This window comes from Dermacentor variabilis, chromosome 7 (genome assembly GCF_050947875.1).
Source record: "Dermacentor variabilis isolate Ectoservices chromosome 7, ASM5094787v1, whole genome shotgun sequence".
Taxonomy (NCBI): Eukaryota; Metazoa; Arthropoda; class Arachnida; order Ixodida; family Ixodidae; genus Dermacentor; species Dermacentor variabilis.
This window is the reverse complement of record NC_134574.1, coordinates 34,889,868-34,916,212: the sequence shown is the minus strand read 5'-3', so window position 1 is coordinate 34,916,212 and position 26,345 is coordinate 34,889,868. Positions and strand designations below refer to the sequence as shown.

The window sequence follows — 26,345 nt, the reverse complement described above, 5'->3', positions numbered from 1 at the left end:
ATTTGCACGTTCGGGTCGTGTATTTCTTCGTAAGGAAGTTCTCTCCAAAGTGAATCGGTTGAGTACTTCGCCCCCTTTAAAATAAAGTGTAATTATGTATTGACCTAATAATTAGTATACAGTCCCGGGCACACACAGTGACAATCTCCCGAAGAGCCAGTTAGAGAACTTCGAGCTGGCGTTTTTGTGTCTTGTGTGGCTTCGCACGACTGGGGTCACGGTAAGTTTGACGCTTCTTGGTGTCGTAGAATTTATTAACCAATGGAGCTAAACTTGAACCTCTTTAACGCTGCTTCTAGCATCTCTCTTTCCCGGAAGGGTTTCTTGCAAGGGCGAGACGCAAGATGTATTCTCGCGCTTTTCGTTTTCGCGATGTTCTGCTTCCGCGCGTGGCCGATTAGCGATTGTCCCGCACTCGCATCAGCGTCAAAGAGAAATCGAGAGCGGCACAAAGGATGACCCTAATCCGTCGCGTCTGGCCACCGCAGCGCGGTCCTTTGTGGCCGCATCTCGGTCGTGCCAACCAAATGAACCGCGGGCGTGGTCCGCTGCGTCCCGTTACCCGAGTAAAAAAAGACGATAAGCCAGTCGGTTGGGGGAGGGGGGGTTCGTTGTTTGGCGTTGAACGGGGTAGGTGGCGGTGTTCCTGGCGGTGTCGTGTTCCTCAATGCGGAGCGTGACGACGCCCTTGCCGCACTGCTGCTCGGCGTCTTTGCGTGGAGACTCGGCCCCCACCCGAGGCTCGGTCGTCAGCCCCGTCCCTCGCCGCACTTGCAGTTTGCAGGCCTCTTTCTCGGCACCGCGTGACAGCCGAGACACACAAACGCACGGTGAGGAGTGCCTGCTGTCCCGTTCCCAAGAGTTACACCGCCGTCGGCGAGCGGGTTCGTTCCACGCGCCAGCGCTACCCTAACGCGCGCTCCATTGTTGGCTGTGAGAGAGAACTGCGGCGGAAACTGGTTGGACCGCGGCGCGTGCGGAACTGTGCACGCTTCGTGAACGGCAGTTTAGGGTAGAGGGGGGGATGCTCGGCCAGCCTTCGCAAAAGCTGTCGTACACGGACGGGCCGTTTTATTTGCACCCGTGCGCTGCTTGTGTGTACAGCCTCTCCGTGTGTGGGCCGTTTCTCGCGAGGAAGCTCGTTGTTGGGCCCTCGTGTGCGCCCCCTTTGTGGTGACTGCCGGCGCGACGATGTGTGCTACGACCTTGCCACTGTGAACGGAGGCACGTCGCCGAGATCCCGCGCTCCTTGGGACTACGACCGAGGCTTTCCTCGCCCGCAGCTGACGATTCTTCTTCGTAGCCGGTTGCTGTCAATCGGACTGGCCTCCTCCCGTGGTCGATCTCGATTTTTTTCCCCCAGCTGCATTAAAGAACAACATCTTGTGGCCTACCAGCGGCGAAAGTAGACCGGACCAGTGCGCCCCATTCCGAGCAGGTCCCGACGGGTGCTACTGACGAGGCGGCGTGCTGTGTGTGCCGTGCGCTTCTGCGCGCATATTGTGTGTGGTGTTTCGCCGTGCGCAAACTTCCTTCTGTGTAAGGGCGACCATCGTGGGATCTGGAAAGCGAAGCGGCCGTTGGCATTGACTGCGGCCCTCTGGTGCGGTGCATTCTGTGGGAAAGAGCGATCGTCCGTATCGGGAACGCTGTCGTCGCCCGGTTTCTTCTCTGTCGGTGGATTTTCTCTTCTTGGATTGGGTCGCCGAACGGGCTTGGTGCCCGAGCTCCTCTTCGACGCTGTGACGTAGGCCGTGCGTGGCTATACCTCGTCGCAGAGACTGCAGCTATTCGCGCGCAGGTCGCCCAGATACTGGGGTTGTTCGTCGTCCGTTCACGCAGCAATACTGCATCCCCTCTTGCGCGTGCACCCTTTGCCCGTGGCAGGTACGTCGAGCCGTGCAGCAGACACAAAGGCCCCGTCGTGGGCCTGATGCCACGCAGCGAGGGACCACCACCGTCGTCGCCGTTGGCCCCGATTGCGTCCGCATCGTGGCCCGTCACTGTAGCAGCTGACGCGGGGCCCTCGCAGTATTGAGGAAGTGCAGCAGCACCACCGTACAGGTGTGCGGCCATTGGCTGGCTGACAGGAGCGCGCTACACACACACACACGGCGCATGGTCTCCCACTTCCCGAGGCGTTCGGGACGGTCACCCTCGCCGGTGCACCGTTTCGGCCGTTATACGTGTACGCGCAGGCTGCTTCTCTAACCGGTCGGCACTGCTTCCAGCCTTGGTGAACCGTCCGAGGAACAGAGTGGCTCTGTCGTGCGCTGCGCTGTTTCTGCCACCGTCTGCGCGCGTCCCCGTTGCATTAGCCTGCATGTGTGCGGCGACGGCCTGGAGGTCCCCCTTTTTTTTCTCCGTGCTGTCTCTCGCACTGCGCGTCACAGTCGCGTCTTCCTTCCTTTCTTTCTTGCTACGCGACTCCGTCTGGCCGTGCCACTTCACGTTCTTCGCCGCCGCACCGTCGCTGCCATCGTGCGCGTAGTGCCTGCCTCACGTGCGCGCCCTCGTCGCTGCGCAAACTGACGGTGGTCCGTCAGCCCTCGTCGGCGACTCGGCCGGCTTCCGATTTGTAGCCGCCGTTCGGACTTTCTGCGCCGTCTGTAGCACCCCGCTGCTGTCTCCCGACTGCCTAAGCCTAAACCCGCGCGGCCAGCAGCGCTCCTCTCCGACGGCCGCGGTTCCCTCTGGCTACGAGACGTCGCTGCTGTGCTTCGTCGTCGGCTTCCGGCCGGCCCTCTCGGCTCGCCACCCTCGACCAGCTGGAGCCATGAAGAAGCTGTTCGCCGCCATGGGAGCTTCCTTCAGGAAGTGAGTTGTGCACGTGGTCCTCGATGCGGCTCTATCGGGCTCTCTTGCGGTGCCGCTGCGAAGGCGGAGCTGACGCCGCTGAGTTCCGTCTGCGGCGACCGTCCGTACTGCCGCTGCAGTGTATGCCATGTAGTCGTGTCACGTTGTGCCCCTGCTACCGCCCTCCCTGGTGGGACGCGCGTTCCCCGTGCGGGTACTTTCCTGTAAGTACCGACTAGTTTCGTTGCCGGAGGGAGAACCTGTGGTCAGGAGTCGAAGCACCGTGGTTTTTTTTTTTTTTGTGCGATAGCTTCCTTTCGCTTCCCGGCCCCTTTCCCCCTTTGCAGATTGTACATTCTCGCAATTTATGGGAAGTGAGCCGTCAGAAACCTGGTGGTTCGGAACGTGCTGGAACTTGTCGGAAATGTGTTTGAAACTTTATCGATACCGTGTTGTACGTGCGTACATTCTTTTATTATTTATTTCTTTTTGCGCACACACGAGCGCCAGATAACTGTCGGACCAATTGTTCGAATAATCGCACGAACGAGGCATCGAACAGTTTTCCGCCAGGTTCCCAGCAGGTTCTGAAAGTCCCAGCAGCCGTGCGGCGCTTCGGCCAAAAGATCGAACAGCTGTGACGCGCACATGGGAGAGGAGGAGACCCGCGGTACGATGTCGCACGCGATCCGACGTGCGAGCTGTAGGCCGCCATGTTGGAGCAGCGACCCCCTCACGCACGCCGCCGCACGTCGCATCGAACGTCCTGTGTGTCTTTTGCGTCGCACACTGTGCGTGGGAACGGCTGCGCTTCGCGTCGACAGCGGGTGGGGAAAGAGCGAGATTGCTGCCAGCTACCGTGTTCGTCTGCTCATCGGCGAGAAGCGCACTCTCAGGCAAACAGGTTATACCGTGATGCACTGGGGAAATGCGATGCGGTACTGTCGCGTTCGTGTCAGCACGTCTTATGGGCGAACGCCCCAAGAATATATACGCGGACCGCGCATTTTTATTCAAAAAATAGGTAAATAGAAGCGATAAATAAAGGCGCCAAGTAATTCGCCATCATACTGGGGCCCTATAACATAAAACTATTCCAATATGTTTTTATTCCAATCTTCTGACGTCAAATTTGCGTAACCGGCGACGCAAGCATGGGCCGGTCATCCGCAGGGTTGTCTGAACAGACCAATCAATCGCTCTCCTCGTTCATAGGAGGTCACTTTTGTTTGCTGGAAAAAAGACTAACATTGCCTACACTTACTTGCTTGTCTTTCCTAATTGGCCGACAAGAGGCGAGGAGCACGCTCAACTGGAGAAGGATTCGATGGGACCGAGCCAGTGCACTGAAAATCGATAACCGTTGAAGAGGGTGGTGCCGACGTCTGCGATTGGTCTGCTTTCCCTTGCTTGCGGTGTGTGGTCGAAACTTGTGGCGGCATGCAACGGGAGGTAAAGAATGCCCCTAAAAAGGATCCTCAGCAATGAAAAGTTTACTGAGCGAAGTCGTAAACGTGCCGAAAGCGCTGAAAAACGGTACACGGCCACGCAAAAACTTTCATTGTACGCAAGTAAACCCATGCTCACTGGCAGGTGCGAGTAGCCAGTGCCTTAGCGATCGGTGGCAGCCATCTTTTATTCCTTTCGGAACGTGGCAGCCTGCGGCTATTAAAAAAAAATTCACTTTTGTTCGGCATATTATTAATGCATCTTTAACACGTACACGTCACCTTTACGAAGTGAGTTTTTTCGGTTTTGTGACGTCGTGTGACACGCAGGTGAAGTGGGTGCAGCCCGAAAATTTTTTACCGATAGACGATGACTAATGGCGAAAAGCCGTCGAATCAGAAATAACTACTTTTTTTGTTCGCTCAAATCATGCATAATCAGCGCGTACATGTCATATCAGATGGGGAGCTATCGCAGTTTTCGTGACGTCGCGTGACAGACAGGTGAAGTAGGGGTGGTCCAAATTTTTTTTTTCCTATTGCGGAGGGCTGATTGCAGAAATGGAATAGAAAAGTTCGGAATAGTTCTACGTTACAGCGCTCCTGATATCGGAAGTGTGTGACAAACACTTGTTGGAGCATCTGAAGCAGCCGGAACTAATATAATAAATAAGCTAACTTGAAATGCCTGCTTAATGTTAGCTTTGTTGAAGTATTTGAATATTACTGGTAACCTGTCCTATTAACGTATCGTGTATTTCCTTTGTCTACATAGGTGTCCCATTAGATGCATTAGTTTATTAGCGATGTCTTAGAAAATAATTTTTTCGCGTTTCATCACAATACAAAAACTTGCGCTTATATTAGTATTGTACATGTATCCTGGGCAGCCAGCCACTGTTGCAATCTGTGAAGTAGGCCAGCATTGGCTCTGTTCGTCGAGACACCTGACGACTGCGCAGACGGAAATAATAATAATAATAATAATAATAATAATAATAATTTGGAGTACGCTTAAACGCTTAAGCTTTACCTTTAAGGGTGGAATGCGATAGTATTTAAAGTTATACCTGACTGCTTCTCGCGCTTCCCGGCAACTGCAGCGCATGTAATCGTAATGTTTACCGGGAAACGCTGACGGCAAACGCTATGCTTGAACGCGGGCTTTCTGGTAGAAACGCGGCCTCTTGCGTGGGCCGCGATGGATGGATGGATGGATGCTATCAGCGCCCCCTTTGGAATGGGGTGGCAGGTTGCGCCACCAAGCTCTTCTCATTATATTGCCTAATGTCCTGCCTATGTTACGAAAAAAAAAATCGCGATAACTTCCCATAACCAAACTTCCCGAACCCATATTGTGAACTTTGTTTTTGCACGCCTCCGTTTGTCGTTTCCCTAATTTTCTTCCACCAATCTTCCAATCGCATCTAACTAATCTCTACTGCGGACATGTTTCCTCCTGCTCTCGATGAGCCCAAAGGCTTCAAGAGGGTGAGAGGTGCCTACGTCGACCTCTTGGCAGATATCTTCATATTCTTAAGAAACGCGCTCCGTCGTTTCCTTAGCTTTACTGCAGCAAGCGCATGCTTCTTCCTTGTATCTTGCTTTACAAAGTACTGCGGCATCCTGATCTAGTTTGGAAAAGTAATGAGCTTCCCTTCGAGTTATCATAAATTGTTTCTTTCCTGATTTCGTTTTTCCTCTTTAGTTAGTCATAGCAGGTTTCTTTTCCAATGCCGCCACCCATGAGATTATCTCAGCCTCTCCGACTTTCCTCTTGACGTTCCTTGTTACCATGTTGCTCACCATACAGGCCGCACACTTGTTGGAAAGCTAGCTAGTTCTTTCCCTCCACTGTGAATTAATGGTTTTCTTGTACAAATACCTGAACACTCTCCCAGTCCATTTGCTTTCTTCCATATTCCTCATTCGTTCTTCATAATCAATTTTACTGTGAGCTTCCCTCACTTCTAAACTTGACCAGCCGCAATCACCCTGCGCAGCTTGATTTGTTGTCTTCCCGTGAGCGCCCAATGCGAGGCGTCCCGCTGGTTCCGGTTCTCCAGGTGGCGGCGTCGGGGCTAATAAAGCCCCGAGAAACGATTGTTACTCAAACGGCCCAATACAAAGCCAGCACTCGACGGTCGTCCGAGAGGTCCAACCAGCGACCGCGCTGGCCACCCGCTTCAAAGTTGCCGTGCGCGGTGACCTCCAGGGGAAAGGAAATACGGCGCCGGGCTGTCTAGCACTTTGTTGCACGTTTGGACATGTCGCTTGCCCATGCCTCTCCTCAGGACTCCGCTGCCTGAAGGCTCAGCATCTTGACGTGTCAAGGGAGAGTTTAAGGCGCTGTGCCTTTCGGCGCAGCCCCGGGTTTGTCCAAAGGGCGTTCGCAGGATAAATTCTGCATCTTGTAGATTCGGATTCCGGGCTGGTGGTAATGGCACAATAATACGAAGGTATTTATGTTCTCTTACACGAGGTATTTCCTGGCCCTGTATTGCCACTGCCTGTTCATTGTTTTAATTGAATATGATAACACCCGATCCTTTAACGCTATATTTTAGACCTAAATTCTCGCCTTCCTGTCCGCAGACATTAGCTAGACGTTGCAAATCACTTTGCTTCTTAGCTAGCAACACAATGCCGTCCGTATAGAACAAAGCTGTAAGCTGCTGCTCTACTACTGTACCCGCCTGTTTTTATGAGAGATTAAATCAGATATTGCTTCCTTCTATCGCCCTCTCCATCCTCACCATGTACATCATAAACAAGAGTTGGAATCAAGGGCACCCTTGCCTCAGTCCCTTGTTGATATCAACTTTCTCTTCTCTCCTCATCTATTCCCATTCAACGCCCAACGGTATTTTCTAGGTAAAGCTCTCTCAAAGGCTGTAGACAATCGACGCCTAAGCATGCGGTGGAAGCGAGCGCCATCTGGAGGTGTTGCAAGGAACCGGAGGCGCGGCTCCGTGGCCTCGAAGATATAAGCGCGCGGGCGCCCGCAAATGACAGAAGCCGTGGCCGGTGTGTGAATGGTATAAACGCTGGCAAAGTTTTTTTTTAGTTTTCGCGTAACAGAATCATGTTTTCTCGTGTATTCAAATTACACTCCGAAGCTGTCATGTCTGTAGGTTGTGCGTAAGTCGTACGTGATGATTTTTGTACGTAGTGTAGCTTGAGAAACTCAATGAGTTGAGTAACTTTCTTGTCCCACACGGAAGGCATGGGTATGCGTAGCTTGAAAATCTTTTTTGGCGAAATGATGTCCGACCTGGATTTTCTGCGACACGGGGCCTTTAACGCTATCGCGGTTATAATAATAATACCAATAATAGTAATAAATATAATACGCCGCATCGGTAGGGGCTCTAATAAGGCAACGTCGGCAGCGTTATATTGCGGTTCATCTGGGAGGGACACGGCGCTCGTTTTTGCAGCCGCGCCTGCGTGGGTACATTTGGGATTCCCGCGGAATCCGAAATGAAATCGCAAAAGGGCGCACACACGCGCGCGTGTCTGTGTGTGTGTGTGTGTGTGTGTGTGTGTGTGTGTGTGTGTGTGTGTGTGTGTGTGTGTGTGTGTGTGTGTGTGTGTGTGTGTGTGTGTGTGTGTGTGTGTGTGTGTGTGTGTGTGTGTGTGTGTGTATCAGCGCCCCCTCCGCTCAGGCAAGGGTGCGTGCGTACGTAGCGGGAGGCGGAGGAGTCTGGCACGAGTCCCGTTATCGAGAGGCGCAGCGCGGATAACGGGCCGGCATTGTTTGCGCGTGCTGATAGCGGGGGCCCGTAATAGAACGCGCGCGCTCCCAATGCCGCCCGCTGCGTGCTGCCCCCAACCCCCTCCCCTTTCTGTCGCAGTGCCGCCCAGATTTGCGCCTCATATTTGACCGGTTCCTTTGGGCTGCGCCACCCCCGCGTGCGTTTACACACTGTCGGCGCGTGAGGTGTGCACGTATGCCGTGTGGTTGCGGACGGCGGTCGTGGCACGTATACGCCGTGGCGGCTGCCGGCTGACAAGAGCGCGACGCGATGGCGCGCGTCCCTTTCCCGAGCGCGGGAGAGGGCCGTTGCAGAGGACTTCCTTGCATCCTACTTTGGCATTGCTCTATTTGTCGAAATGTCGCTGTATTGACTCTTCGTTTTGATTAAGGCCGGAGGAAAGGCAGCTACCCGTGTATGCGGCAGAATACCAGTCCCAGAACACTCGCACGGACTAATACAACGCTCGACTTCGGTGAGTCAATACGCTGTACCTTTCTCGCGCATTGCGTTAGGTCTCAGCATTCGTTTTGGATATTTCCCGTTGGGTCTTTCGTTTTTTGCTGCGTTCTCTGCTGCGATGAAACGCATAATTTATCCGTGCCTCGTGCGTTTCTTTGCTGACCGGGAAGTCCGATACTATGTTTATGGCTAAGAAGAAGAATGGAGAAACGGCATCACGCGAGCAGCCTCGTCTTCGTTTTGATTTCGGCCGTGCGACGACGTGCCAACACACAGCACGCGATCTGGCGGGCTACTGCATCGGAGGTGTGCTGCGCGCGTGGCGGTCCGCCATGAGCTCGACGCTGTGCGTGGCCGTACGCGCGCCTCGCCTGGACGGGGAAGTCGGGGTGCCCTACGCGGGCCCCTCCTTCCGCGAATCCGTTCTGTTCCGCCGTCGGTGCTGGCAACGCATCGCGAAGGATGCGCGTTCGATGCCCCTCTCCACGTCTCCGGTGTCACAGCCGTCCGCCTGCGTGCGTGGGCAGAAAGGGTGCAGAAGGGAGAGAGGGCGCAAATGAATGCGCTCCGCTGGGCACGCGCACGCGCACGCGCCACGCGATACTGTCCTGCGGATCTGTCGCAGATGTCGAACCGTGTCGCTCGAGCAGCGTCCTGCGCTAGCCTTTTGTCTTCGTCGTCGTCTGTCGTAGGCCGGTCAAGTAGGCCAAGTAGGCGCGTTCAAGTAGGCGCGTTCGCTTGTCCACAGCTCACGCGTCCTGCGCCTGTGTACTCTGCACCGGGGGGCGCCGTCGTGTTCTCCATCCCTACTTGTAATCCAACCGAGCCGTTTGTTTTTTTCTTGCTTCGCAATGCAGTTTGCCTGCAATGCACACATCTGTAGCGCGCTTCCTCTTCTGTTGGCGACCTCTTTGTTTATGCATTCGCCGCAGGTGCTCGCGCTGACATAGACAGCCACGATGCTTTTTTTTTTTTTCTGCTCAATCGTTGCTTCGGCAGCCTTGCGTTTTCACAATGCTCGACTTCGACGACCGCGACTCCTGATATCGCCTCTCGACAGACACGCTTACGTCTATACCGCGAGAAGCACAAATTACGTCGATAATTGCAACCGCGGGGCGCTGAGGTTGTTCTCGCGGCACCGAATTTCGTTCCACCAACCTGTTAAGGTATTTGCGACGCGTAACGATGCCTGACGTGTCGGCGCGCGACGGCAGCGCTTGCAACGCACTGACTTCGCGCGACAAGAGCGCGTGCGAAACATCAGGTGTCGCTGGCATAGATCTGTGCAGCGAAGCATTCCTTGCCTACTTTTTCAGGATTCTCGACGCATATGTTTGTGGATATATATATATATGGGAATGTGTGAAACTACCAGCGAAGTAAGTGGCTTATACAACCCTTCTCGCACTGACCGTGTATGTACACCTTTGTTCCGCGTAGGAAAAAGGATTACTTACGTAAAACCTGTGCCCGTTATGGCGGCTCACAGACGCCTCTCAAACACACCGATCTCTTATTACTATTCATTGACTTTAGCTTTTAGCCATTCGGTATGTGCGACCGGGGATGTGCCAGTCCTGTAGAATGGGTATGCCCCGCTGTGACGCAAGAGCTACGGAATCCCTAAAGTAAACGTGGCTGGACACCGTGTCGTACTTTTCGCTCAGTGCGTCCGATAGCGTCGCTCTTCCCTCGGCGAGCATCGTATACGTCGCCTTCATCCTTGTGACATCGCTGCGTAGAGGTCTCGCAGTCCGCCCGGGTTGGAGTTGACGTTTCGGCACAGGTTGGGAACGATTCAGCGCATGAGCATGAAAATTGCACGACGATAAAGTTGGCACCGTTGTAGTAAATAATTGCAATCATCCCATGAGATTACCGATTGTGTAAACTTCTCGCAATTGTCGCTACTTATCTCACTCGACAATGCTGTTCACGTGATGCTTTTGGCGAACACTCGCAGCGGTGGCTTTGTTTGCCTTGAAGTGCCGCTGAGCACGGGGTCGCGGGTGACGTGTTGGTTCGCAAGACGGGGTTGGGGGGGGGGGGGAGGGAGGCGAGCTACAAGACCGCCTCGTGGAACACCAGGCGGTCGAAATTCACCCGGAGCCTTCAGCTCTCGAACGTTACGCCCTGTCGGTACATTTCTTTACTCTGGTACGCTTACCCACGTCGTGCAAGCAGCCTCTGGTCGTCATTCAGTGCATTACGAACTGGGCGTCTTACCGCTGTAGCAGTCGCCGTTTGCTTTTCTGAAGTCTGCACCACCGCTGCATCGCGGTCGAGCACTTGGATCTGTGTGACTCGCAGGAAGGCGAGACCGTCTGAACGGATCGATCCACGCCGCAATAACTGCGAGGTCGACGTTCCGTTGCTCGCGCAACCCGTGCGGCGCCGTCTCGCGTTGCCGGAAAGATGTGGCCGAGGCGGCGCGCATGCGACAATGGCGACGTTCTCTAAATGACTTCGGCGATCCGTCGTCCCTGTCGGCGTCGTTGCACTTCTGGTTCGCTGCAGGCGCGCGTGACCTTGGTGTGCACACGCGACGGTGACCTTCGGGATTCGCGAGTTCGCCGTGAGCAACGTCTCGCCTGACTCGATCCCGCGTCGGTTGTTCCGCGCGGTTCCATTGATGGGCCACGCTTCGTGGATGGGCGTTGCGCGAGACACGTGGGCGCTTACGTCATCCGCTCGCAGCGGCGCCTCGCTGTCTGCGTAGCGGAAGCTAGCGCGCAATGCCGTAACGACGCGTGGGCGGCTCCCGTGTGCCACTGTGCCGTCTCGCTTTGCCGGAGACGCGCAACTGCTCCTGAGATACGCCTAGCCCCCTACGCGCGTACGTCTTGGCGTTACCTGATGTAGCGCGTTACCGGATGTAGCACTGTCGGTGATATTTGGAGCTTGCACCGTATTCTCGAATTAGCCACCTTGTCATTTGTTATTGGCTCGCATCGCTTCTTCGGTCTCTATGACTCGAAACGCCGTCACTGCTGAATATGGCAAGGTGGAATGCGACGGCGTTTGCAATTACACACCGGGACGCGAAATGTATCGATCAGTAGCGTCCGTTGTGATGCCGCGTACAGACAAACTGCGTGAATCTTATTTCCATGCGTGTCTGTGATCTGTTATTTGCGTACTTAAAACAACGCAAACTTCTACACTACAGTGTACAGTTTTCCAAGGATTGCTAAGGATTTTCACACAACAAGAAGGGTTGTAGCACAATCCAGTTTTAGCATCACCAGATGCCATTACCATCACGGCAGCTCGCGTACTCTAATATTACAGAACATCGGAAGACGCATAGGGCGAGCAGCATCAAATTCTCGAGGCTCTTGCTGGAATTATACGTCCCTTGAGTTCGCGTGTCGTTGAAATTAGAGACTTTTAGCCTGTCCGCTATTCCGGTAAACGGGAGCGGTTTGGGCGGATTGCCGCATTTACGGGGGCGTAAACGTGAGCGGTGAGAGCGGTGCAGCCGCCTGGTAGCGTAGAGTTCGACCAGACAAACACAGAGCTAGAACTACAGTAACCTACAATATCCTGCTTCGCTACTGGTGCAAATTTTTCGCAGCGGCGTAATTGTGGACACGATTACGCCACTGTCGAAAATTTGCACCAACAGCTAAGCAGAATAGAGACTTAGCGTGTCCGCTATTCCGGCAAACTGACGCGGTTTGACCGGGTTACCGGATGGTCGGGGGGCGTAAACGTAAGCAGCTGGAGCGGTAAAGCCGCCTGGTGGTGTAGAGCTCAACCAGACAAACACAGAGCTAAAATTGCAGTAACCTACTTTATTCTGCTTCACTGCTGGTGCAAATTTCAGCAGCGGCGTAATTGTGTTCACAATTACGCCGCTGTCGAAAACTTACGCCCTAGCTAAGAAGAATATAGTAGACTTTTAGCGTGTCCGCTATTCCGGCAAACTGGGGCGGTTTGAGCGGATTACCGGATGATCGGGGGCGTAAACGTGAGCGGCTAGATTGGTGGCGCCAGCTGGTTGTGCAAAGCTCAACCACCTAAACACAGAGCCAATTACTATATTGTTCTTAGCTGGGGTGCAAGTTTTCGACAGCCGCGTAATTGTGAACACATTTACGCCGCTGCCGAAAAATTTACACCAGCAGCGAAGCAGAATAAAGTAGGTTACTGCAATTTTAGCTCTTTGTTTGTTTGGTTGAGCTCTACAACACCAGGCGGCTTCATCGCTCCAGCCGCTCAAGTTTACGCCCCTGACCATCCGGTAATCCGCCCAAGCCACTCCCGTTTGCCGGAATAGTGGACAGGCTGAAAGTCTCGAGTAATTAGCTTTGTGTTTGTGTGTTTGAGCTTTGCGCCACCAGTTTGGCCGCTCATGTTTACGCCCCCGCTAAACCGGCAAACCGCCCGAGCTTGCCGGAATACCGGACACGCTAAAAGTCTCTATTAGATACTTTTAGCCTGTTCGTTATTCTGGTAAACGGGAGCGGTTTGGGCAGATTGCCGGATTTGCGGGGGTGTAAACGTGAGCGGCCAGAGCGGTGCAGCCGCCTGGTAGCGTAGAGTTGAACCAGACAAACACAGAGCTGAAACTGTAGTAACCCACTATAACCTGCTTCGCTACTGGTGCAAATTTTTGGCAGCGGCGTAATTGTGAACACGATTACGCCACTATAAAAAATTTACGCCAGCAGCTAAGCAGAATATAGTAATTAGCTTTGTGTTTGTGTGGTTGAGCTTTACGGCACCAGCTGGCGCCACCAATCTGGCCGCTCATGTTTACGCCCCCGCTAAACCGGCAAACCGCCCGCGCTTGCCGGAATACCGGACACGCTGAAAGTCTCTATTGTCGTGCACTTCACATATCGGTATGGCGTTTAATTTTATTGCGATAGCAATTATATAGAACTCCAGGCGCATTTCTGTCGTCGCCGTGATGTTCCGTGTGAAGTCCAAGGGCGCCAACACCGTCGCCGCGCGTCGTATGCTGTATGTGCGAGTGAAAGCACCCGAGGTAAGGCGACGATCGCGGTAATCTGTCGCGCGCGAAGGAAGAAAGCGGAGATTAAACGTCGCGCGAAAGGCTCTAGGGGAATGGGAGGGAGAGATGGGGCGGCGGCGTTGTGCTCCGGCAGCAACTGCGCATCTCACGACCGGCCGCAAAGGGAACTCACGATCGCGGCTCAGTCTCGCGCGCCACGTGACAGCGGGGTGGCAGCGCGGGAGGGAGACGGGGGTCGGCTTCTTCGACTCCGTCCGGTGCGTGCTTTGCAGGGCCGCGCGCGCTTGCGTGCGCCTTGAAAGTGTTCTGCAGACGGCTCATACCTTTGTGTGCGCCGTGTTCTCGCCGCTCTTGCGTGGAAGTGATAGACAGCACGAAGGTCACTTCGCCCGCTGCTGCTGCCGCGTTGCTGACACCAGCGTTTTGACAGCTAGTGTCCGCGCTTATCGAACGTGATGTGTTCATGTTTGCTACTGCGCGCGGACACTGTGCTTGTTAATTCCGTTAGTGAGCGAACGTTTCCACGTTTATACGGTCGATAAGACTGCTATCCTTAATTCGCATAGCTGTCGACTAATTTGCTATCGCAATCGATGCTTCGTCTTTTGGGCGAAACTGGGACTTCTTTTTTGATATCTTGGTCGTTTCTATCTCCCGCGGAGATGGATTGTTTCAGAGCGCGATTGCTATCCTCGGTCTCTCGATGTCCTCGCTTGCTTCGTCTAAACTGGCACAAGTGCAGACGTCGGAGCTAACCAGCTGCGCGGGCGGCAGGTTTCGCGGTGCAACGGAAATACAGCCGACACGGTTGCTCACGCGTGAGGGGAGACCTGCAGCTGCGGAACGTTTCGCGACCTTCCGCGCCTCCCGCTTCATGTAGAGCGTGGAGATGTGGGTCGGCTGTAGCGTCGCGTTTAAGAGTATACAGGGTGTTCCACATGACTTCAGCCAAGGACTTAAAAATGAAAGGCGCGTCGGAAACGAATCGAACCTAACGCGTACTATTCGCACTAGCCTATGGTAACTCAGACAATTATTTTTTCTTCCTAAGTCACTAATCAATTCAGTTTAATTACCCAATTTTTTTAGTGATTTATTGAGGACCCGAAGTATAATAGGCGGATTTGTACAGCACCTTCACAAACCACCGATCGAGTTGTTTCCTCTACGATACGTGTCACGTGGGCCTTTTTTCTAGGTTGCAAAGAAAGCTCCCCAAATATGAAGAAAGCCTCTCTAAAACTCTCTATTAGAGAGCTTTAGAATAGGGGCCCCAAAGAGCTTTGCGGGTGTTACCGTTGGGGCACGTAGAAGTGAAGAGTTTTAGAATAGTTTTATGTTTGCGGATAGCGTCTTGCGCTGACAGCACTACTACGGCGTCAAAGAAAAGCTATTAGAAATAATTAAATAAAATATACCATTTTATGATATGAATAATAATTTTGACTTTCGTGTATTCGCATTTAACTACAATTTAGAGGTTATTCTGTAAGCAGCAAACAATTAGTTGCGCTTAGTTTTGAGCAAACCAACTTTACTAGCCTTCACCAGCCAAACTTAGCCGTGTTAGGCCTACGAGCCATAAAATCCACAATCGAATTCAATATCAGCGGCGTCTAATGAGTCAATCTTCATAACACACGCTAGTTGAGAGAAAGCGATAACCGCAGTCACTTCTCCTAGCTTGCGAACTTCACGCGTTACCACGAATCGAACCCAGTTTGGTGCTAGGTTAGAGCCGTCGCTTCAATGGGTGCCGCCATGTTTGCCGACGCAAAGCTTTTGGGGCCGCTATTTGGGCTTCCGCTAAATCGGTGAAATAGCGTTCCCAACGCAAAACCCAAAGGCAGTTTGCGTCTTGCGCATGCGCAGTGGCTTCGACGCTATTTCTTTGGGGCCCCAAAACGTTTGGGGCCCCTATTCTAAAGCTCTCTATTACCTCGAAAACCGCGCATTGCGGCTGCGTTCGCCCGCGGCTCGAGGGTTTCCTTCCTGCCGAACAGCGAGTGACCCGCCGTCCCAAGTTTAAAGCAGCGGCCGCGTCACCAATTTTAATCACCCATGCGGAAGTTTGTTGGCAACATTCCCTTCTGCAGGCGAGCAGACGGGACCGGGGTGTACTCCGTGTGCTCCGCGGTGTGGCGTAGGCCGTGCGCGGCAAATCGAGCGGAACTCCTCTCTTATCACTGCCGGGGATCGCCCGTTGGCCGCGTTACGAAGGCACCGAGAACGTGACTGCCGCCACGGGATCGCGCATAGATAACGGAGATTGAACCCAGCGAGAAGCAAGAAGACGAGCCACGCGCGCACCGGAAGGAGCCCGCCGGCTCTGTCTAAGGCAAATGCGAAGCCGGCGCTATCGAAGGAACTGCCTAGGGCAGTTCCCTGCACACGCGAAACTCCCGTGCTGCAATATTTCGGGCGTCACGTGATGCGTGAACACCGCATGGATTTGTCTGATTTCAGACGTTCTTGTGACGTGTCTTATACTGCTTCGTAACTTCCAAGCACTCGCGTGATATTCTAGACACAGCCAGGCCGTATAAGTATCTGCGCACATGCGTAATCATCGGGAGCTGTTGCAGTTGTAGCGCAATAGTTTGTTGAAAGTGACCATTCTGCAGAGTCGCGAAGCCATTCGAAACCGGAAAGACCAAGTTTAGGCAAATTGGTGTACTGCGCGTAATTCCGCACAGGCTAAAAACCGCGAACGCTTGTACACCTTCCTTAGACACGAGTGCCACGCCTCGCCCTTTTATTCATTTTTTTTTGCAGGAAACTCTGTGGCCTTTGCCGTATGGGTCAACCGCCACTTCGTCCTTCATTTTCTCGTTAATTAACATTGAGTTCCATGTCCGTGCCTTGTGGCCAAGTTCGTTCGAGAGAGGAATCTAGCCTGACCTTCACAACTTCCGGATTGTCGAAGACGGTGGCGCAATATCGCAAGTCTAAGTTCAGCTGTACAGGTGCAAAACTTAGCAGCAGCGTAGCGCCTAACGTATATTGTCTTCACTATTTTTCTCTCCTACGAGAATACCTGTGCGACATAAATACGTTTCTAACGTACCGTGATTGAACCAGCCGTCATGAGGTGTCGCTGTCTGCAGTGCTGCTAAACTCAGACAAGCGCAGAGCAAAATTAGTTTTGCAGACGGGGGAGCATAGGTGAAAAAAACAAACGGCGGCTAAAGCGCACTAATAGCTATGCCTCAAAAGCGCAGACACGGAGTGGAGGAAGCGGTGCAGGAAAGTGGGTGGCCAGGTACGTGGTAATTGAAAGCGTAGACGGACAACCGCGGGAAGAGAAAATGAGAGAAGCAGAAACAGTAAATTTGTTGCAAACTATCGAAACGAATCAGACCACGGACATATACAAGAATGGCAAGAAAGAATTTGGAAGCGAAGGTATGTAGTATAACCACAAAAAGCATTACCTCGTTATTGACTCGAGCCGGTTGGCTAAGGACAAAAATGTACCTGAGCGAATATTCGAAACGGGTTGAGGCTCGTGTCTGCTGCAGCGAACATCCGGAACCCACTCGGCGTGCCCTAACGGAATGCGACGGTATATTCGCCCAGCGGGACCCGTAGAAAGCTTTCACTTTCCAGACGCGCTGGGATTCAAAGCCATAACTGGTCAGCAGTCGAGATAAGCAAGGTCCGTTTAGTGTATTGGTTAAAAATAAACAAAGCAAAAGAAAAGAAACGCAGGGAAAAAATTGATGGGATTGGATGCATTACAGGTATATCAGGTAGCTCTACAAGGTAGATATAGAGGTTTTAAGGGAAAGAGAAAAGATTAAGGAGATGTAGGCGAAATACTAAATTGATAAGCATGTATAACATATCTGATTAATTGAAGCGAGCTACTTGTCACCGCCCCGTTTCAAAGGCGATGCCAATAAGCTATCTTCATATTCTGACTTTGATTACCCAATCGTTCCTGTTTACGTGGGGGGGGGGGGTGGAAGAAGGAGGGCTAACGTCCGCGTATTCCTATGCGTCTTGCGCTGTTTTTCTTTCTTTTTCTCGTGGTTGTCTATTACAAATCGGTGCCAAGTTGCCCGTTTTTCACCGTTTCGCAAAGTTCCATTGGTGGTGGCATTGCGTGGGTTCTCCACGATGCGATCGGCGGAAGGGGGGGGGGGGGAGAACGAAAAACGTCGCCGCGCAGCTCCGCCTATGTGTAGTGCATGCAAAAACAAACAAGAACCGCTTCCTTGTCTGGCGTCGTCCACAGCGTACGCCAAACTGCTGCGGGCAAGTTGCTGCGCTGCACCCCGTTCGGCCAACCGTTGGGGCGGAGTAGTTGATCGCTTCTCGGACCCGTCACCACTGCGCTGCCGACTGCGCGCCGGCACCCTTCTCGGCCACGGGGCCTCGGCACGAGCGGAGTGCAACGGCCTTTCGCCGCCGCTTCTCGGAGGAGGAGCGCTGGCCGCGTGAGCAGCGGCGCGCGAGAGGAGGAGGCACCGGCAACTTGGCTGCGCATTCTGCGTTACGCTTCTCTGCATTGCGCCACCCACCCGGCAGAGGTTCGGGGCCGTTCGCTTACGAGGCTCGACTAATTGCGTTTTTCTTGCCGCCGATAGCGCACGCCAACCCTCCCCTCATTTCGTTCCCTCCTCGGCCTTTCATTGTTAATGCTTTCGTAACTGCCAAAGTGGAAGCTCGAGCGAGTTGGTACGACGTCGCCGTGTCGTTCTTCGTCCGGTCTCCCGTCGTGTTGCGCCGTTTTTGATCCCAATTATTTCGCAACTACCTTTACTCTCGACCCACGTCGCGCGATGCTTTGTGCGGTCACATTCAGCGTGCCTACATTCTGTCCGCGCTCTGTTGGCCGCGTGTTTGTCGTTTTCGTAAACGCGAGACAAGCGTTGTTGGTCGCCGCCCGTGGTTAACGAAAAGTGCAAGCGGTTGACGCGACGAAGGAATAGAGATTGAAGCACACTTAGGAAAATCGCGAAAGGCGTTTCTCTGTTCACTCCGAGTGCCACCTGCGCGTCAGGTGCGCGTAAAGTATACTTCGGAATCGTAGAGACACGTTATAATACGGAAGGCTGGGCGGTCACGCTCGAACGCGTTTCCCGTGCCCCGTCTGGCCGACTGTCGCGTCTGAGCAAGGCGTCCGCGGCGAGCATTGCGGCACGACCGTTTGTCTTCTGGCGCGTCATTTCTGCTTTTTCGTGTCGCGGTTTGCAATGGGGGGGGGGGGGGGCGCTATTGTCGGCTGAACTTAAACTATCAATTTTGACGAACGTGGCCAAAGATCAGTTCTGCAGAAATCCACAAGCTACTGCTGGCGGATTTGTGCAGAACTGGCCGTACTCGGGAGAGTCGTGTACTTGCGAATTTGTGCAGATTTGGCCCCACTCGGGAGAGTCGGCGCTGCGCTTCGGTGGTCCTCCGTCGGCGACGACCTCTGCCCTTATCAGTGTTGATGCGCGTCGCTTGACGTGCGCTTGCATCCCGGCAGTTCCGCTTTATTCCAAGTACCGTTTTGTGCGTTTACTTTTCCAGCTCCCTCCCCGGTTTCCGTGTAGTGTCAGCGTATACGTCTGTGGATTTCTGTCGGTTGCGCGTGCAAAAGCCTTTCATACACGTTCGCTATGACGGGGCGTCCACTGCGAGGCGTTCTCGGAATATGGCGGCCGCCCGTCGTCGTCTCGCAAACGCAACAACGACGGCGGCAGCTCGCTTCGGCGCAGCTGCGGCTCCCGCGCCGCGAAATGAACGGCGCGGCGAGTCACGCACCCACTGGCCGTGTCGTGCTCGGCTGCGATCTCTTCTTCGGCATCGCGAGCGGCCTTGGGAGAGTTCGGGGACGCCGAGCTTGTCCGGGGCACGGCAGGCACGAAGGGCTCCGAGAGCGAGTCGCGGCATTGTTTTCTTGCGGCGCGTGCAGTCAGTCCGCGCAATTACGTGCGCATCTGCACGGAGGATCGGCCGCCGACCGTGTCGTGCACGGTGAGGCACGACTTACGGCGTGTTTACGAAGCGTCACGAAGAGTGCGATTGAGGATATGAGGAGAGGGGCGTTGCTGGCGTCTCGTTATATCCGTACAGTGAGCTCGTTCGAGACCTTGTCTCCGTATAAATATACTTTACGGTCTTTCAATTAATGGTAGTGATTTAGCGAGGTGCAGTTCTGGGCGCGTTGGCTCTGTCACGTAATTAAACCGCCACGCAGAAGCTTCGACTTCGAACGCGAGAAAATGCGGACGGGCCTCTGTCCTCGTGCATCTCTTCGAGGTGGAGCTCGGCTACGTACCGTTTCACTTGCCTGCTACTTGGAGCGCGATCACCGGACTTGTCCGGCTGCGTCGGTTATCTGCATCCCGTTGCACTGTACAGTCGACGTGCGCAGCTTGCCAGACGGCCACTCTGAGTGACGTGCAGGTGAACCCACGAGAACCTGTTGTCTGCCTCCTTACCTGCAGTCCTTATTTGCTGTTCGAAGGCTTGTCTGTACACACCGACGATGTGCCTGTCACGCGATGGGGGCAGTTCCCACTGCCACAATAGGAATGGTGGAATGGTGGAATTGTGGCAGTTCCCACTGCCACAATAGGAATGGGTGACACGAGATCGGACCCTCAAGACATGCCCAACAAGGGCACGCCACAAGGATCGATCATCTCCCCGCTCCTATTCAACATCGCCATGATTGGAGTCGCCAGGGCTCTGCAACAGGTTCCGAACATTGGATACACCCTGTATGCGGACGACATTACGATCTGGACAAACACCGGCTCCCTAGCCGAGAAGGAAGACACGCTCCAAGCGGCAGCAAACTGCGTCGAAATCGAGGCCATTCGATGCGGGCTCTGCTGCTCACCCGACAAATCCGAAGTTATCCGCATACAGGGACACAACTACAAATCACCAGGCAACCTGAGCATCCTCCTACACGGGGCTCCAATCCGGGAAGTGCCAGTCATGCGGATCCTGGGTCTCTGGTTGCAGAGCGACGGAAAGGCCAACCACACAATCCAACTGCTCAAAACGACAACACAGCAGATCTCTAAGATGATCCGCCGGGTGGCCAGAAACAGAAAAGGCATGCGGGAGGAGGACACGATCCGTCTGGTGCAGGCGCTGGTCATCAGCCGCCTCTCCTACGGGCTCCCATACCTCACCCTGCTCCGAGCAGACCTAAACAAAGTCAATGCGATGATACGTGTAGCCTATAAGAATGCCCTTGGTCTCCCACCGTATACATCCAATGTGAGCTTGGAAGCTTTGGGACTACACAACACGTTCGAGGAAATTCAAGAGGCGGTCCTCCTGTCCCAGAGAGAACGCCTGCTCTCCACAGCGACAGGCCGGCACATCCTCAAGCGCATCGGCTACCCGGCGGACATTGACACCATCCAGTCGACCACGAACATTCCTCCACCGTACCGGGCCAGAGTACACGTGGACCCGCTCCCAAAAAACATGTCTCAAACTCACAATGAAGGCAGAAGAAACGCCCGAGTAGACTACCTCAAACGCACAGTGGGACGGAGCCCGAAGACGGTCTACGTTGACGCTTCCCTCTATCAGGGTGCATCCAACGCAGCAGCAGTCGTGGTGGTGGACTCTACTTACACAGAAGTCTCCAGTATCTCCATTCCGCACTGTACGGTTACGGAAGCGGAAGCGGCGGCGATCGTGCTGGCTGTTCAATACGGGGACGCGGCCAACCGAGAACTACAAGTAGTAACCGACTCCCAAGCGGCATGTCGGCTCCTTCTAGCAGGCAGAATACCTCAAAATTTAGCTAGATTCACGACTAATCCATTGGCTACAAATTCATCACTCAAACACCAGATTACGTGGGCCCCGGGGCACTCGGGGCTGGAGGGTAACGAGGTCGCGGACAGGCTAGCTCGAGGTCACACAAACCGAGCGGCCACAATCCTCGATTATACAACCACCCTCCCCGTCCCCGCGGCTTACGGCGCGAGACTTCAGTATCTGCGCAAACAACGACAGCTTTACCCCCCACCACACAAGGGGCTAAACGCACAGGAAGCGCGGGACTGGAGACAGCTCCAGACCAAGACTTTCCCCAACTTACACAAATACAGCTTCTTCTCAGAACACTACAAAGACGCATGCCCCTGGTGTAACGAACAGCCCACTGCCTACCACGTCACGTGGGGGTGTACGGGCCCCAAACCGCCAGACATACAAACACAACAGACGGAGGAGCAGTGGGAGGCCACCCTGTCCAGCTCAGACCTAGAGACCCAGCGCGGACTGGTAATCCAGGCGAGAGCAGCAGCCAAGGCCACTGGGGTTTTGAAATGAAGACTCCACTCACTGTACATTTCTTTTTTCTCCGTATTTCTTTCTTCTTTTGTGAATAAATGTTTTCTACTACTACCCACTGCGCACATCGTGTGACACGCTCTCCTCCGGTGCGCGTCACCTCTCCCGCGCGACAGAGAGTGCTTCTAAATTATGGGTACACGCTCGTGGTTGCTCTGCCCGAACGGTGCGCCGTCGACCACGGTACGTGTCCTTCACGAGCGGTGCGCGCTTTCGTGTGTGGCCGTGGTCTTGTCGAGTTGTGATGCGCGTGTGCCTGGTCCGTGGGCCCGGGGTATCCCTCCCGTTCGATTCGCGGTCCCACCAACGTGGCAGCGCCGCGCCCCTCCGGACAAACGGTTGACTTGGACGCGGGATCTCCCCAAGGGTGAGACTGCGGCATGTTTGTCCCGTTGTGCCATTAAGTGCGCGCACCCTCGAAGGAGGGCAGCACCGACGTCGTGCAGTCTCGAACCAGGCCGTGTACGACGAAGCGTCTGTGCAGTGGACCGTTTGTACACTATATTTCTGGTTGAGTGCGTCGCTTTTCGAAGAACACAGCAAGAGGGCAAAACATAGAAAAAAAGAAAGGCCGCTAGTCGGTTTTTTTCTTTCATTTTTCTTTCATCTTTTGCGAAAAGCAGCGCATATTGCCGCAAGGGAAGTTAGGTTTATATAGCATACGATTCGAGACCGAGCTGCAAGGGTAGTCACGCCAACGTGCTTCTAACAACAGGGACCCTGAGCGGCGTCAGTTAACTTATGCGCGGGCGTGGGTGCAAGCAAGAAAGCGACGCTAACCGGAAACCTCGCGACTCGAGGGAGTACTCCGGGAGAATGCGTGCGGGCGTCGGCAGTGCCCGACGTCGAGCTCCCGTCTGTGCACCGCGTCTCGCGTCACGCCTGCACAGATCCTCCGTACGCGCTGCGTGGGAGCAACGGATTCTTAGGGAACGCGGCAGCTGCCGACTGTGCTTTTGTTTATTTTTTTCACTCCTTGATTTTGCTTTCGGCGTCCTTCTGGCGTGCTGAGTTTAGGGTCATTTCTGGCTCAATTTCCAAGGTCGCCTGTCGGCCCGGTCCGAGACCCGGTCGAAACCGTTGACGGGACAATGCGTTTGCGATGCGCATTTGTCACCTTTGGCTCCTTGACGACGTCGTTTGTTTATTTCTTTAATATCGCCGGCCGGTTCCAAAGTAGAAACTCAGTCGGTACTGACGCTCCCGTTTGCGCTAAACGAAGCTGCGTGCATACAGTTCGTGTAGGCAACACCGCGGAGTTTGTTGTATACCAGCTGGAACGTTGCCAAAGAAAGACTTCGCGCGTCGTGGCAGGGAGACACGCTGGGTGCGGCGACTGCTGCAACGCGGGCAGCGTCTCGCTGTCTTTTTTTTGTTTTTTTTTACGTGGAAGGAGAGGCACGTGGAGGGAACGTGGAAGGAATGGCTCAAGTTAATGGAGAAAGCGCAGGAAGTACAAAGCAAGTGATAGAATTGGCGCTGTTGTAGTTTTCAAAAGTCATCTAGCCCATAGAGTTTCCTACAAAATTCTGTAGGAAACTCTATGATCTAGCCGTCTTCAGGCTGACCCTGTTTCCCGGTTGGAAGCCGTCGAAGTAAACCAAGTGTATAATCCGAGTTGGGATCCGTGCTTTTGCCGGGGCCCAGTCCGTGCTGGGTACTTCGTTGCATCGATGCGTATACAAACGAAGTCGTTCCGCTGCCGCATATTTGGAGCGAGCCGCCTGCGACGACTCGCACAGCGGGCTGTGCGGGCCGAGTGGCCATTTCCGCTTACTGTATAAGGGGACGGACTAGGCTTCTCTTTTTTTTTTTCTCGTGCTGGTTGCGTGTGCATTCGCGTCTTGATTTGGTTTTCGGACGTGCTTATGGTTCGGCGTCGTTTTTGTTTCTGGAAGCGGTTACGCCGTGCTCTCGTTCGTGACCAAGTCCGCTTCGTGTGTCATCTGTATACGGTCGGCCATTGGCGCGATCACCCGAATGCCCACACTATCGTCGGAAACGCACGTCGGACGATATGGCACCCGAGAGCCGCATGCTCTCATCGGTGCTCGTGGCCACCGACACCGCGATGCCCGTCTGCGTCGAAGCCATCTGCGCCATCGCTGTTGCTATGGCTACGGAGGAGTGAAACAATGTACGTAGCCCGGGCACCCCCACGGGAAGCACTATCGGCGTTGCGTTTCATTCATTAACTTTAATAACCCTCTCTCTCTCGCGTTCCGCGTACGCCAGCCTCAAGCAGCGCGGTACTGCTTTCCCTTCCGTCGAAGCCGACCGGCGATTGGCCTTGCACCTCCGTGCGTTGTGTGCGCGACCGACGCATACGTTATACGATTTAGCGCTAAATGCGAGAGAAATGCCTGAGCATTACGTCGCTCCTCTTCGAGGTCCCGTGTCCCTGATTTAAACCGCGTTCACTACATTATGTGCAAAGTGTTGTTCGAGAGCTCACTCGACACATTTCCTGCCTCTTCGAGGAGCGAAGTGCAGCAGACGGTTTTCCGGAGCAGACCACCGTGAGTTGCGCCATACGCGGTGATAATTTTTTTTTAATTTTCTGCAATTTTTTGCAGCTCGTCAGTAGTAGATAATGTACTCCTTGTCCTTGAGCTGGATTATTCGAAGAGGCTGATATTACTATCACGAGAAATCGAAACTCATTCAACGAATTAAGAAAACTTCACTAATGAACCTCGTAATTAATTACTTTATGACACCTATTGCAATTTACGTATGGCACGTAGCCGGTGACCTCGCAAGCGGTATCCATTTGAAATTAATTTCAAGCATGACACCGGTTTCCACGTAGTACTCGCAAAAGTCTGGGACGTAATACCTGAGCGTTCCAGTTACTTTTGTGCCTCAGTGCATGAGAGAGCGTCCTAATAATAATGCTTTTATAATAATGTGTTGCGAACTAGCCCGCCTATCCATCCTATGGTCACTTCGGATAACGTGTTCGATAAAGAATGGCCCGTATACGTTCCTTGCAGAATTTGGGGCGAACTCGGGTTGTAAAACATCGATTAAAGCTGCAGTGCGAATCACCCACCATACGATGTCCGTAAATACGTCGTTATATATTTTGTTGGCGATAGGAGGAAAAGGCGCCGAAAGTGGCTCTAAATCGGCCCCGCGTTTAGGCGGACCGTTTCCTAAGCAGCGTTTGAGGGATAACGCTTGGGGAATTAAAAAGCCGGGGGGCTTCGTTGTGTTGGTGAACTTTTTTTTTGTGTTGCTGTGCGCCTGTGCTGAATGGTCGACGTGTTTTGCACTCGCTGTTAACAATGATAGCGGCGTTGTACACAGTTGCGCTGTTGGCCGCAAGGCGGCAACATCTGCACGCCAGACCCGCATAATTTATATATATATATATATATATATATATATATATATATATATACCTGCGGGCGCCGTTATTCTATGCTTGCAGAAAGTAGTACGCCTGTCGTTCAATCGCATTTGAACATTAAGCCTGGCGAATGCGACAGAAAGTCACTAAAACGCTGCAGAATTTTCGCTACTTCCGTCGGAGATGGAAACTGAATTCAGCATTTACTGTCAATTTTGTCTATGCCAACAAAAAGGGAAAAACCCTTATGCAGACATATTCTGCTGTGAACATGCAGCTGCGTCTCGGCATTAGTACGCACGCATCCAACACCACATGCATGCCTGGCCAGCAAGACTGCACGAAAGTGGCGCCGTGGTCAGTGCGCTTAGGCCTGGCTGCTGTCCGTAGGCAAGGCGTCGAGAAATAACACGTAGGTGGACGGAAAGAAACGGACGAGTCGGACGTGGTCGTGCCTTAAGAATCGTGCTTTCGTCAGCGAAAGAAGCGCCATTCTGACCAATGAGGCGTGGGCAGGGGAACGGTTCACTTTCCGAACCGTTATAAAACCGCACCTGCTCCTGGCTCATTTCCGAAAGTGTTTTGCGTTGCCCCTCGAGTCCTTTTCCAAGGTAGCGCCACCACTCCCGAGAACAGCCGATTCGGCGGCGCGGAGCACGCTTTTCGGCACAGCTCGGGATCCGGAGGGGCCAAAGTGGCGACAAAACACCGTCCCACACGTAAGCTGTGAGGCAGTGGACCCGCGGGGTTAAAGGTTAGCCAGGCCACGTAACGCGCTTAGGGCACATAACCGACGTTCCGTGAGAGTCGCCGGATGAGTGCCAAGGAAACAGAATTAAGCGTAATCGACGGCGATAGAAAATTAGATGGCGTGCTGAAATTAGGAAACGTGCTGGCATAAGGTGACGTCAGCTGGCGCAATACCGGGCCATTCGGAGATCTCTGGGCGACACCTCCGTCCTGCAGCGGGCATGAAATCGCTTTTTGGTGGCGATAGATTTTACGTGCGTGAAACTAGGAACGATGTTCCATAATAGGACACCAAAGCACAAAACTGCGTAAACTGAGATTGTTAGTCATTGAAACTTACCTTTTTCCAATCATTTGGCGGAAAAAAAAAGCTTGTTGGGAAAAATCACAATAAAATTAAATTCGGGTGTTTCGCGTGCCAGAACCACGATGGGATTATCAGGCACGCCTTAGTGAAGGACTCCGCATTA

The 26,345-nt window shown here is 53.5% G+C and overlaps 2 protein-coding genes across 3 annotated transcripts in view; both read left to right on the top strand.

Moving 5' to 3' along the window:
* Window positions 1–26,345, top strand: part of Klc (kinesin light chain) — a 170,971-nt gene that overhangs the window by 24,526 nt on the left and 120,100 nt on the right. The window contains exon 1 of one of the 2 annotated variants that reach the window (XM_075698384.1): window positions 8,404–8,477. The exons of the other annotated variant lie outside the window; for it this stretch is intronic. The gene's annotated coding sequence lies outside the window, so the exon portion shown is untranslated. Of the gene's footprint in view, window positions 1–8,403; window positions 8,478–26,345 lie in introns of those variants that run through there. 2 annotated transcript variants of the gene reach the window in all.
* Window positions 20,025–21,749, top strand: LOC142588594 (uncharacterized). The gene has a single exon (XM_075700429.1). It carries the CDS (start codon window positions 20,025–20,027, stop codon window positions 21,747–21,749), a length of 1,725 nt encoding a protein of 574 aa, XP_075556544.1.

Excerpts from the sequence above, each read along its gene's own strand:
- LOC142588594 (XM_075700429.1), top strand. The coding sequence starts at position 20,025 with ATGGGTGACACGAGATCGGACCCTCAAGACATGCCCAACAAGGGCACG.